The sequence below is a fragment of the Carassius auratus genome, chromosome 9 (genome assembly GCF_003368295.1).
Source record: "Carassius auratus strain Wakin chromosome 9, ASM336829v1, whole genome shotgun sequence".
NCBI lineage: Eukaryota > Metazoa > Chordata > Actinopteri > Cypriniformes > Cyprinidae > Carassius > Carassius auratus.
Window position 1 is genome coordinate 17,342,828 of NC_039251.1, and position 13,803 is coordinate 17,356,630.

The window sequence follows — 13,803 nt, forward strand, 5'->3', positions numbered from 1 at the left end:
CTCAGAAAAAAAAAAAGTAATTTGTAGGACAAATGCATGAATATTAAAGTGAAAAAAATAAATCCAGTCCAGAAGAATGCAAATTTGCTTGTAATTTGGATAAGCAGGTCATAAAATGTATTGTTTTTCAAGTTACAACAATATAAAAGCGCAACCCTTACAAACCTATAAAATACACAGTAAGTAATTCAATTCAATTCAATTCAAGTTTATTTGTATAGCGCTTTTTACAAAACAAATCGTTACAAAGCAACTTTACAGAAAATTATGTTTCTACAATATTTAGTAGTAGCTAGTAGTTTGTGCACATTTGACAGGATTTTAGAAAAAATAAATAAAAATAAAATAATAATAATACAAGACGTAGTCAGCTAGACGATGAACTATCAATATTATTAATTAAGTTATTATATGATTCAGTCACACATTTAGCAATAATTGTTAGTTCTGTTTGTTGATTCAGGGTTAGCATCATCTGAGGTCCTCTGAGGGTCAGCATCATCTCTTCTCAGGTGTTCTGGATCCAGACTGGAGCTTGTGTAAATCCTAGTTACCACGGGATGTAAATCCCGTGGCGAAACATAGAAACAGAATACAGACATCATTAGCATAGCTGCTGATCCATCAAAGTAAGATTAGTTTAACCCAAGCTAATGAATAAAAATGCACCTTTGATCAGATGCAACTACACTCACAATTAAAAAGATACATTATTCGAATGCTTGGCGAAAGAGATGTGTTTTTAATCTAGATTTAAACAGAGACAGTGTGTCTGAACCCCGAACATTATCAGGAAGGCTATTCCAGAGTTTTGGAGCCAAATGTGAGAAAGCTCTACCTCCTTTAGTGGACTTTGCTATCCTAGGAACGACCAAAAGTCCAGCGTTTTGTGACCTTAGGGTGCGTGATGGGTTGTAGCGTGGTAGAAGGCTAGTTAGGTACGCAGGAGCTAAACCATTTAGGGCCTTATAGGTAAGTAATGATAATTTGTAACTGATACGGAACTTAATAGGTAGCCAGTGCAGAGACTGTAAAATTGGGGTAATATGATCATATTTTCTTGACCTGGTAAGGACTCTAGCTGCTGCATTTTGGACTACCTGTAGCTTGTTTATTGACGAAGCAGGACAACCACCTAGAAGTGCATTACAATAGTCCAGTCTAGAGGTCATGAATGCATGAACTAGCTTTTCTGCATCAGAAACAGATAACATGTTTCGTAGCTTGGCAATGTTTCTAAGATGGAAGAATGCAGTTTTTGTAACATTGGAAATATGATTTTCAAAAGACAAATTGCTGTCTAATATAACACCCAGATTTCTGACTGTAGAGGAAGTAACAGTACATCCGTCTAGTTGCAGATTGTAATCTACAAGATTCTGTGTAGTGTTTTTTGGTCCAATAATTAGTATCTCTGTCTTATCTGAATTTAATTGGAGAAAATTATTTGTCATCCAATCTTTTACATTTTTAACACACTCTGTTAGCTTAGATAATTGGGAAGTTTCATCTGGTCTCGTTGAGATATATAGCTGAGTATCATCAGCATAACAGTGGAAACTAATTCCGTATTTTCTAATAATATTACCAAGGGGCAACATGTATATTGAAAATAGAAGGGGACCTAGGACGGATCCTTGTGGCACTCCATATTTTACTGGTGATAAATGAGATGACTCCCCATTTAAGTAAACAAAATGGTAGCGATCGGACAGGTAGGATCTAAACCATCTTAGAGCCTGCCCTTGAATACCTGTATAGTTTTGTAATCGATCTATGAGTATGTCATGATCTATGGTGTCGAACGCAGCACTAAGATCAAGTAAGACTAGAAATGAGATGCAGCCTTGGTCTGACGCAAGGAGCAGGTCATTTGTAATTTTAACAAGTGCAGTTTCTGTGCTATGGTGCGGCCTAAAACCTGACTGAAATTCTTCATACAGATCATTTTTATGCAGGAAGGTGCTCAATTGAGCAGACACAACTTTTTCTAAAATTTTAGACATAAATGGAAGATTTGAAATAGGCCTATAATTTGCCAGTACACTAGGATCTAGTTTTGGTTTCTTAATAAGAGGCTTGATAACCGCCAGCTTGAATGGTTTTGGGACGTGACCTAAAGATAACGACGAGTTAATGATATTGAGAAGCGGTTCTTCTGCTACAGGTAACAGCTCTTTCAGTAATTTACTGGGTACAGGATCTAATAAACAAGTTGTTGGTTTAGATACAGTGATAAGTTTATTTAGTTCTTCCTGTCCTATGGTTGTAAAGCACTGCAGTTTATCTTTGGGTGTAATGGATGAAACTGAAGTATTAGATGCTGTAGAATCTACATTCGCTATTGTATTTCTGATGTTATCTATTTTATCAGTGAAGAAATTCATAAAGTCATTACTATTTACCGTTGGTGGAATATTTGAATCAGGTGGCATCTGGTAATTTGTTAACTTAGCCACTGTGCTAAATAAAAACCTTGGATTGTTTTGGTTATTTTCAATGAGTTTGTGTATATGCTCTGCTCTAGCAGTTTTTAGAGCCTGTCTATAGCTGGACATACTGTTTTTCCATGCAATTCTAAAAACTTCTAAGTTAGTTTTTCTCCATTTGCGTTCAAGACTACGAGTTACTTTCTTGAGAGAGTGAGTATTACTGTTATACCATGGTACAGTACGTTTTTCTCTAACTTTTTTCAATTTGATCGGGGCAACAGCTTCTAATGTATTAGAGAAAATAGTGCCCATGTTGTCAGTAATTTTGTCTAATTCATGTGTATTTTTGGGTACAAATAGCAGTTGAGATAAATCAGGCAGGTTATTTGCGAATCTTTCTTTAGTGGCTGGAACAATAGTTCTGCCCAGACGGTATCGCTGAGACATATAGTTAATATCAGTTATACGCAGCATGCACGATACAAGGAAATGGTCTGTAATATCATCACTTTGAGGTACAATATCTATAGCAGTAAGATCGATTCCATGCGATATAATTAAATCTAGTGTATGATTAAAACGATGAGTGGGCCCGGTGACATTTTGCTTGACTCCAAAGGAGTTTATTAGGTCAGTAAACGCAAGTCCTAATGTATCATTTGCATTATCAACGTGAATATTAAAATCTCCCATGATTAGCGCCTTATCAACTGTAACTAGAAGGTCTGAGAGGAAATCTGCAAATTCTTTTAGGAATTCTGTATACGGCCCTGGTGGTCTATACACAGTAGCCAGAGCAAGAGATACATTAGATTTCTTTTGCATGTCTGACAGTGTAACATTAAGCAGAAGTATTTCAAAAGAGTTAAACCTGTATCCTGTTTTCTGGGTAACATTGAGAATATCACTATATATTGTTGCAACACCTCCGCCACGACCAGTCTGACGGGGCTCATGCTTATAACAGTAGTTTGGTGGAGTAGACTCATTTAGACCAAAATAATCATTCGGTTTTAGCCAGGTTTCAGTCAAGCAGAGTAAATCAAAACTATTATCTGTGATCATTTCATTTACAATAACTGCTTTTGGTGTGAGTGATCTAATATTTATGAGCCCAAACTTTAAAAATTGTTTTTGTTCATTTACTTTACATTTTTCTGGTTTAATTACGATAAGATTTTTTCTAGATCCTACATTATATTTATATTTATATTTTGACCTCACTATTCGGGGAACAGACACAGTCTTAATAGTTTTTACAGCGCAAGTACTTTTATCATTTATGCGGGTGGAACAAAACTCATCATAATGGTTATTTGAGAATTGTCTTACTAGTCACATGGAGCGAAGTGTCCTGGAGATGTTGTCAGACAGAAGATCCGCTCCGACTCTACTGGGGTGTAATCCATCAGCGCGAAACAGTCTAGGACGCTCCCAGAAAAGATTCCAGTTGTTAACAAATAGCAGTTTCTGTTCTTTACACCATGACAACAACCATTCATTTAAAGCAAAAAGTCTACTGAACCTTTCGTGTCCTCGTCGGTACGTGGGCAGTGGTCCTGACACGACGATCGTCGCCGCGGGCGTCGTGCTGCGAACCGTCTCGATCAGGCTCCTGAAGTCCCTCTTCAGCGTCTCCGTCTGCCGCAGCGTGGTGTCGTTAACCCCGGCGTGAAGCACGACCGCTCTGGGGCTCTCATCGGCCTTCAGGATCGCGGGTATCTGCGCAGAAACATCGAGAACACGAGCACCAGGCAAACAATGAGTGTGCACTTTACCTTCGGCTAACGTAGCACTTACGTGTCGGACGATGGAGTCTCCGATGATCACAGCGTCGCGTCCTGTCTCGCGGAGGGGAGCGAAGCGGTTCTGGATGGAGATCTCGAAGGCAGGAGGGGGAGAAGCCGTCGCCCGGGACCCGGCTCGTGTCCTCCGCTGTGGATGCACCCAGGGTCCGTGGTGTCCCGGCGTCGCAGTGAAGGACATCTGGGAAGATCGCGTCCTGGGTGCACCGGGCCTGCGCAGAGAAACACACGGAGTAGACGTGGTGGGACTGTTAACAGCACGCTGTATACTTACCCCGGACTTGTGAGCGTCAGCCCGGGATGATTCCAGCGCGGCTCTCCGCTCTCTCAGCTTGGCCTGCTTCTGTTCCAGGTCGCGAATCTGCTTCCCCACGGCCTCGAGCTCGAGCTGCACAGAGTGGAGACATTCATCCGCCATTAAAGCAAGTAACAGTGAGTACAACAGTGGTAATGTGTGTGAATAGAGTATTAGCAATGTAAGCGCAGTTAGCAGCAACCACGCTTGCTGATGCTAACTGGCTAAAAGCTAATAGCGGACCCGGGAGATCAAAATAAAACTAGTGATAGCGAGGCGCTCTGATTGTTTTTGTTGTAGAATACAATAGAGGATATATTCACACGTTATATAAACGGAAACGATGATGTATAAAATTGATTTTTAAGTTAAAAATAGTCAATGAAAAGAATATAGTGACGGAGCTCAAACGCAGTACGGCCGTCAACAACAAACAGGAAGTGACGAAAGTGACAAGTACTTGGAAAAATTGCAGAAACTGTATATAGTCTAGCATGAATGGCATTATGTTAAAGAACCATTTTTCTGGCATATTGAAAAAATTAAATAATATAAAATAAACACCTGAGTAATGTATTTTATATTTTGGGTTTCAGTTCAACGCATTATGCTTAAACAAACAAATTGTATGTACTGTAAGTCCCCATCCTAATTAGTGCTCAAAAAGCTAACTGAAGTCAGACGACCTGCAGTCCAACGTTGGAGATGTTGACCAAGTCAGCGATTCTCTATTGTTACTTATGAATAGCAAGAACTCAGACAGGTAAATTCAAAAGGCTCACATACATTTATTTTCATATGGTTTTTGACCATTAGCTCTGCATCCTTTTACATGAGGCCACAGCCATGTAAATAAAGCTCAAGGAAGGAACAAGACTGGGTTCTGAGTTCCTTTGCAGCGGTGCAATCTGATGGCCCTGCCCAGTGACTCTTTAATCAGACCGTGCGGTGTACAAAAGCAGCAGGGAGGCCACTTTTATAACCTCGGAGGTCTCTGTATCTCCAAATGTTACGTCTGGTGTGGGAGTATTGAATGATTCGTCAGAAAAACACGCCTGGGGAGGAGAGGGCCACTGTTAGTAGTCGCTGAGGGTAACTGCTCCCTTTGATTATGTACATTTGATCTAATATATTGTTCCTCACAAAAGTTCACAGTTTACCAGCGGATGCAGCTGTTCCTGCTTATAAAACGCTTTATATGAAGTGCTCACACATAATCCATCTATGTTGATCTGATAAGGCGTCTACCTGGCTGAGGGTGACAGGTGTGAGAGGGAGAGAGAGAGCTGCTGGTGATAAAGCAACAACAGTTCAATGCAAATAAAGGGAGAGATAAAATGGAGATCTGAGGCAGTGCTGATTAATGCAGGAGCGCATGTGGAACGGGCCATCGCGGCGCTCCGGCTGACCTCTTCTGTTAGTGTTCCATTCATGTGCAGGTGTAAGTGACTGAGACAGCCACTCCAGTTGCTATATATCATGTATTGTTGCAGATTCCACTTCTTTGCTTCCCTTCGACCCTTGTTGAAAACTTCTAGAGAAGTAGAAGTTGATGCTGGCGGACTGTGTATACAGAATAAAAGAGATGTTTAGTGGTTTGCAAAGGCGAGAATGTTCGTGTTTTGTATTCGTAATGCGATCGCAGTCATATAGTATGTCCATGGTGGCCCTGAGCTTGTTAAAAGCAGTAAGACTTTGAACATAAAAATTATCACCCGAAAATTCATCAAAAGGAGGTATTTCATGCTCCTCTTTTTTCGTATTACAACAGTTTATAGTGACTACATATAGTCCAAAAATGATAAAAAACTGACGATAAAAGTATTCACATACAGTATACATATCCCATGTCTTCTGCAGCCATTTAATATCTTAATATCTGCTAAAAAAAATTGTTAAAAAATATAGTTCCCATCACTCCTAACTTGAGAATTATTGAATAGGTAAATTGAATTGAAAAACTGGATGAGTCTGATTTGCCAATATGATCAACCATTTCAACCATTGCTTTTTTTGTTTTGTTTTGATTTTGGTTTTGTTTTCTATTGTTTTGAGCTTAACTTAAGAACATATTTAAAGAATTTTTGTGTTTGAGTGAACTTCCCCTTAAAAAAAAACAACCATCTGCAATCATTCCACTCTCTTTGGAATCCATCAATTCAGATTAGTCAGTCTAATGTATTGGCCCAGTTTCATGTTTCAGTTTCAAGTGTGTTCTTTCAATGTACAGTGGTTTAAATCGAATATCTATCTAACTATGATCAATCGGCCAGAATAATATGCTTCGATCTTACAGTCCACACAAAGTTTGCATAGTAAAATGGAGGAGCTTTACCTGCCAGCATTCCATCGAATCAAGCCGAGTAAAGCTGCAAAGTCAGGAGGCCTAATCTGAGCGTAGTGTGTTATTGTTAGTGCGGAGACCTCGGTTTGTTATCAGGCCCTTGTTTTCTCTGCTGGCCACCACCTCAGCAAAGTAATCAATGAGGCATGTGCTGCTATCGCACCAAAAGAAATGAAAAATAAACCAGTGATAATCCTTCAGTTAAAAGGTTATTCAGGCTGATAAAAGCTATTTTGTTAATTTATTTACCCTTTGCTTCAGTGAGATAAAGAAAGGGAACAATTAGGGAATTCCAGGTGAGAGATTTGAAAAGGGCAATGACATTGGGTTAATATTTTATAAGGCCTGATTGGCGGGCTTCTGGAGGAGTCTGTATTTACCGAAGCAGAGATGCTGTGATCCGTCCGCTTGTTTTGGTTGACTGCGAGTAAATGGAATAAATATCTTCATCTTTACCTTTCCCAATGACAAACAAAAGGAAGATGGGAAAGGTTAATTGCTCCATTTGAGGCGAATCAAAACGGAATGTTCTTTCTGTAAACCTGAGTGAGACACGTATTGACTCCAGGATAACGTTTCATCAGCTGGCACCAAATGTGTCTCCATTAGGTCCAGAGGTCCACAAACCTGTTGGAAAAATACTGATCGAATAAAATCTTTGTGTACTTCTCAAATTTGTGAATGAATGAAAAATGAAATTTTAAACTTGTGATAAGAAACTCGGATTAGATTAATTTAATAGATGTTAGTACACAATAAACTACAGTAAATATTGGAGCAATTGTATTGGTCACTGATTTCCTTTAAAACTGGCTTTCATGGTGCCTGTTATGTGCACAAAACTCTAGATTATTACAGAGATCAAATTATTGAAACTAGTCTTTTGATATGAGTTTGAGAGAAATGTTTGCACTTTAAGAGTATTAATGCATTTTCTAGAAGAGAGAAACATCTGTTAACAACAACAACAAAAGGACTGCACGTGTATTTTTAATGAACTGCTTCACTTTTTATTATTATTATTATTTTTTTTGGTTGTAGTTTTAATTCAGAGTTTAATCGTTTTAAGAGGTTTTTACTTAATGTATCAGGATATTAGTATTTAACACAGAAATATTTTTTTTTTTTTTTTTTTTTTATAAACATTGTTTCCTAACAGATATTAAGAAACAACACAAGGGAGGGTGAATTCCGTTATTTCCTGACTTTTGTATTGTGGAAGTGAGATGGCCATATATTTTGTGGGTTTAATCTGATTGCTTTCTCAGTGTGGTGGGACGGAGGAGATCATGTTCCAGTGTGAACTCCTGGGTCAACATGGACCAAGTCCATTAAAGGAAGCATGGTTCAGGGAAAGTTCACTTTTATTTTCTTTCCAGTTAATGCAAAACAAAAGGAGAATTCCTACATTTGTTACAAATTTTCCACTTTTTTGTCCTCAGGCAAGTGCTGTCTATAAAAGTTCCTAAGTTGGGAGACAGGTCCTGTTATTAACTATGGAATCAGCAATATAGAGAGCATGCTGGGTGATTTGGTTGTTGTGCTGAAAAGCCAATGCAATGGAGCAGGATTTTCCAGGTTGACGATCTAATTTTATTTATTCATGTTTCCACTGGTGTCTCTTAGAAAGAGACAGAGAGTTACATTCCAAGAACACTGCGTTTCTTCTGTCACTTGGATACCTTAAACTGTGTTATATAATACAGTCCATGATGAACAATCAGATTTATGACAAACCTTCTGTATGCCTAGTTTATTTGGTGCCACAAGAAAATGTACAAATTATTATTTTTTCCCTTAACATTATACTTAACTGTATTTAAATGTCCTTTATTGTAATTATTGTAGACCTAAATAAGAATTTATCAGACCTTTTACCCCCTCCCCTTGAGGCTAGAGGGTCAAACCTTAATTTTGGGGGTCATACCCCCTAAAACCTCCTTATAATTCGTACCCTGGCTGTAACTCTCTTCCTTAATAACTGGCTGGCTGTATCTGCATTGCATTTCAAAGCTAATTTCAAATGTTTACCTTTTGAGTAATACAAACCACTCAGCTTTATCTAATAAATAAATGCAAGCAAACAATGTGTTCTCCCTCTAGGGGTGATAGCCTAGTTTATTTGAATTCATCAGCATCATGCTCAGCAAAACCTCACGGATAGCCTTGCTTCTCGCATTGTGTGGAAACATATCCCAGTAACAAAAAAGAAATGAAAAAGAAAGGAAAAAGGATTTAACTATATTTGGTATTGGTGACATCCAGCAGTGGAGTGGACAGGGCTAATCTCAGACACAAGTGGATCTCATGAACCATTGTTGTGTTCTAATAGCCTACTTTTGAGGACTTTTTGTGCTGGGCTATTTAAGGACTCAGCATCCAGCACATGACAAATTGTACTCGTTCTTTTGTGAAGGTCCAGCTCTTGTTCTCCCTTTATCCTCAGTGGCCCCATAATCACTGTTTACAGAAGCGACAAACAGCAGAGAATACTTGTGTATATCTCAGCTAAATGACTGCAGTGTCCTCTTGAACATATGAGCGCAGGCCATCCTGTTTTAAGTGAAAACCTTCTGTGTTGTCGCATGATGGGGATTTCAGTTTCAAACACTTGATGTTATTCAGCTTTGTTTCCAGTGTGGTTTTCAGAACACTGTCGTGCTGTCATAAATTAAAAGCAAGCCATAGCAAAAAAGTAAAGCCAGACTAAATAAAGTTAGTATAATTAAAGATGCTTAATAATAACAACAACAAAAACCGCACTATGTATCCCTTAGAGGAATAGTTTAGCCAAAAATGAAAATTGTCACAGTTTATCCTCATGTCTTTCCAAACACATATGACTTTATTTTTTTCTATTTTCTTTGGAATACAAAAGAAGAATACACTTATAATGATTTGAACCGGAGCATCATTCAGACTACTTTTTTTAATTTGATCTGTCAGCTCATCGAAATCCAATTTTGATTGTCATGAGACAACAATTTTTATCAGGGCAAACTCTAAAGAACTTATTTTGTAGGATGGACCCAGAAAACTTTTACTTTTTTTTTTTACAAGTACATTTAAATAGTCTTTTATAGGTTTTTTTGCTCTCTGTTCCTCAGATCAAGGTATTGTATGGATTTAAAAAAAAAGAGTATTATGAATTTTATGATGCTTTCATTATGCTTTTTATCATATGTTTTTGTTATGCAGAAGAAAGTAAGTCAAACAGGTTTGCAACGACACGAGTGTAAACAATGACAGCATTTTCATTTAGGGTGAACTGTTCTGTTCAATATTTAATGTTAAGTTAAAATATTGCTGCTGCAGCCTTATACAATTCTCTTTTTCCTCTTCCACTCTATTCCTTCTTCAAATATGGTGTAAAAACTGTGTAAGCAGATCCCACCACAGCTCAGAGGCTAAACGTCTGCTTTGTTCACAATCCCCTGCTCTTCCTGGAGCTAAAGTTGATGTGACATTTTGTCCATTTTTTTGTCCAAGTTTTTTCTGCTTTTGGCTTTGTTGCAGGAGGAGAGAGGAAGGCTTTTACCATCACATGCCATCTATTGAGGTCTTTCATAAATAATTCAGCTCAGTACATTGAAAGTGATGACAGCAAAACTGTCATGCAATCTCCCTCATAAGATCAAAGAGGTGTTTCTATAGGAGGAGGGATTTTATTTGAGATGTTCTGTGGTTCGGGCATGTGATCGTTTCTTGCTGGGGTCTCTTCAGCTCTCCTGTGACAAACTCAGGACAAAATGAAGTATTTAAAGGGGTAGTTCATTCAAAAATAAAATTGTATTATCCTTTACCCACCCTTGTGTCGTTCCAAGTTTTTCCTTTTATTGTGCAGCGCTAAAGAATTTTATCAGATTCTGTAAAATGACAAAACATTTTATGGGTTAGAGAAAATTATAAAGGTGAAAGAATTGTTTTTGTGCGAATCATAAAAAAAAAAAGGCCTGCCACATGCTGGAAAATACTCTCATAAATACATCAAACATCACATTTCAAAGGCCCAATATGAACAGAGGGGGCACTGTAAAAATGAAAATCAAAAGAGGAATCTATAATAACAGAGTGAAATCCCTTACTGGAACATTTATATGAAGTATGATGATGTCTCTATTTCCGTAGCGTGATGCGATGTGGAAATGAATCTGTCACATCTGAACAGGCTGATATGGTTCAAAGTCCTTACAGTGTGAATGGCCTCAGGCCTGACTGTATCTAGTGCTGCTCCCTCTCATGGCTAACATTGTGAGCCTGGAGTTTATGGCCTCTTCTGTTTTTAGTGTGCGAAGTAAAGAATTTCCGTTTCAATTTCATGCCTGTCAGGGATAAAACATGATAAAACACAATGAAACACAGCTCATCTGGCCAGTCTGTAAATGGACTAAACTGATGCACATGACAGACTTTGGAGGTACATGAATAAGTGAGCTTTTAAAAAGGCCTTGGGTCTTAGTGAATGCACTCTTCTGCTTTCCTTTTGGCCATGAAAATGAGGCCCTGTTTAGTCACTGGAATAGCAGGGAACAAAACCTTGAGTTAATGAAGGCCTCTTTCAATCATGTCCTGATATGCCATTGTAATGCAAGTGCTGTGAAATATAGACAATGTCCTGGAAATGAGCCTTTCTCTGGTAATAACCAGAAGCAGGAACAATTATTTTTCATTTAATTGTTAATTCGAAAATATTAAACCATATAATATTATTTAAAAATGCAGATTTATGTATTTATGTATGTATTTATGTATTTAGTTTTTGTCTAGATTTTTACAGTGTTTGATAAAACTGTGAATGGAGGGTCTTGTGCCTCAGTAACCAGTTACTAGATTGGTTGTTAATGAAACAGCTTTCCATAACAAGTTTGTGTGTATTATTTGAGCAACTTGTCGTATCTTGAATACGTTCTGTATGTAATTAGTTTTTTTTTTAAATGCTAGGACGGAATCACCTTTTGTTAAAAATCGGGGAAGATGTCCCCAGTGCTGCAGTGTCCTTGGTACTGTAACAATCCCACTGATTTATTACGGACGCTCTCTGTGAAGGAATATTTCTGTAAAGGCCTTTTTGATATTCAGTTTTTGCCAAAATTAGAGGGGAAAAATGCATGGATGAACAGAACATAGTAATGTGTGAAAATATCTGACAATCAGCTCGGAGGGACATTCCCCCCCCCCCCCCCCCCCCCCCCATCTGTTGGACTTGCGCTTGTTGTGTCATTAATCATTGTGTGATCTTGGTCACTCATTTCAAGTAATAAAAGTTTCCATCATAAACGCAAAACAGGTCTGAGTCACTCAGTCACACCAGCTTCCAGCTATGACTCCTATTAAATCAAGCAAGCAGAACGTTTCCTAAGGCAGCCGTTGCCTTTTAATTTCCTGAAGAACCTTAGAATATCATTCATTACCAGAACTACACATATTTGGTTTTTAAAAGTCTCATAAATCAATAGTGGCCTGACTGCAATAATTATAACAAGTTAACATGTAATTTCCAGGCTGAAAGCCGCATGGCCGGATTTTAGCATATGCAAACGAGGTAATTCAAATAGTGTAGGGATATTAATACAGAAGGGTAGGTAACGAGGTACGGGCTATGAATTATGCATCAAAAAGTGGTTGATCTTCAATAAAGGAAATGAATTCACTGTGTAATCTAATTAGTTATGGAAGTCTATTATGTCGAGCAGCAGAAAGCAACTGTCCTTGAAAAGGAATTTATTTACAGTACATGTTAGCTTTTCGGAATGGAATTGCGTTCTGGTCCGAATGTTAACGGCAACCTCTGTCTCTCATCCCTCCCCTTCTTTCTTCACTCCCCTCTACCTCCCCCTTTCCGCCACTTCACTTCTTTTTTAGCTCAAGACCCGGGAGGCCTCCGAAACGGACCCAGAGTGTGACATCGCCGGAGAACCCTCACATCATGCCTCACTCGGTGCCAGGCCTCATGTCGCCGGGAATCATTCCCCCCACAGGTAACGCACACGGACCTCCTCCTGTGCCCCGTCCCGTTCTCGCAGCAGCCCGCTGCCCATCCGTTAAATGGCACGCTGCAAAATCTGACAGCCCTCATCCAAACTACCAGCCAGAACCATTCACCATCCCGACCGACCCCCTTCCCTTCCCAGCAAGCCCCCCTGTGCAACCGCAGCTCCAGAATAAATTGGAATGGAGAGTTGTTCTCTTCCAGATTATTTTAGTGGATGCTGCATTCTGCCTTGAGTGGATTTTAATTAGCCCGATTAAATCCACTTCACTGCTGTTTGTACATAGACCGATGTGATGTTAAAGTAAGCTTATCGCCACAAGAATCAACAACAACCGTTTGTGCCTTCAGTTCGCCTGGAGCAAGTCTTGTGCTTTTGTTCTATTTACGGCTGGTTTTCATTGCAGCGGCTTTTGAAGTCGTTTGCGAGAAAGGGTCCTGATTTACATATCGTGCTCTCGGTTGTTCTGCCATCTTTTAATAACACACAGTCATTAGTTTATGGTTCACTCCTTGTTAATCTACAGTTAACTTCTTGTTAAGACTCTCTTGTTGATTCTTGAGCAATTATTGAACACAAAGCCATATAGCTATCATTTTCAAAACCTAAGTGTTTTTTTTTTCTGTGCAAAGTTTGTTTTCTGTCCTATTGGACAAATGATCTTGCTGTCACAAAACAAGCTAGCAAGCAGCTCTTTATGATGACTTTACATTTACATGCATGACATTTGGCAGAGACTTTATCCACTGTGACTTACAGTGCATCCAAGCTTAGCGTGTTCGCTGGAAATTAAACTTAAGATCTTGCAATTGTTAGCAATTGTCTCGATTAATCATGTGGTTAGAGTAAATAATGTTAGAATGTTAGAATGCCTTCAAGTGCACCTGGGAAACTAAATGATTCTTAAATAAAGCAAATTGAGAAAGTTGAGTGACTA

At 38.7% G+C, this 13,803-nt stretch overlaps 1 protein-coding gene across 5 annotated transcripts in view; it reads left to right on the top strand.

Annotated features, from left to right (window-relative positions):
• LOC113108542 (dachshund homolog 1-like) overlaps positions 1-13,803 on the top strand; it is a 109,965-nt gene that overhangs the window by 41,722 nt on the left and 54,440 nt on the right. For all 5 annotated transcript variants that reach the window (XM_026271726.1, XM_026271727.1, XM_026271730.1 and 2 more), the window contains exon 2: positions 12,739-12,854. In XM_026271726.1, coding sequence (XP_026127511.1) covers positions 12,739-12,854 — 116 coding nt within the window. The remainder of the gene's footprint in view (positions 1-12,738; positions 12,855-13,803) is intronic.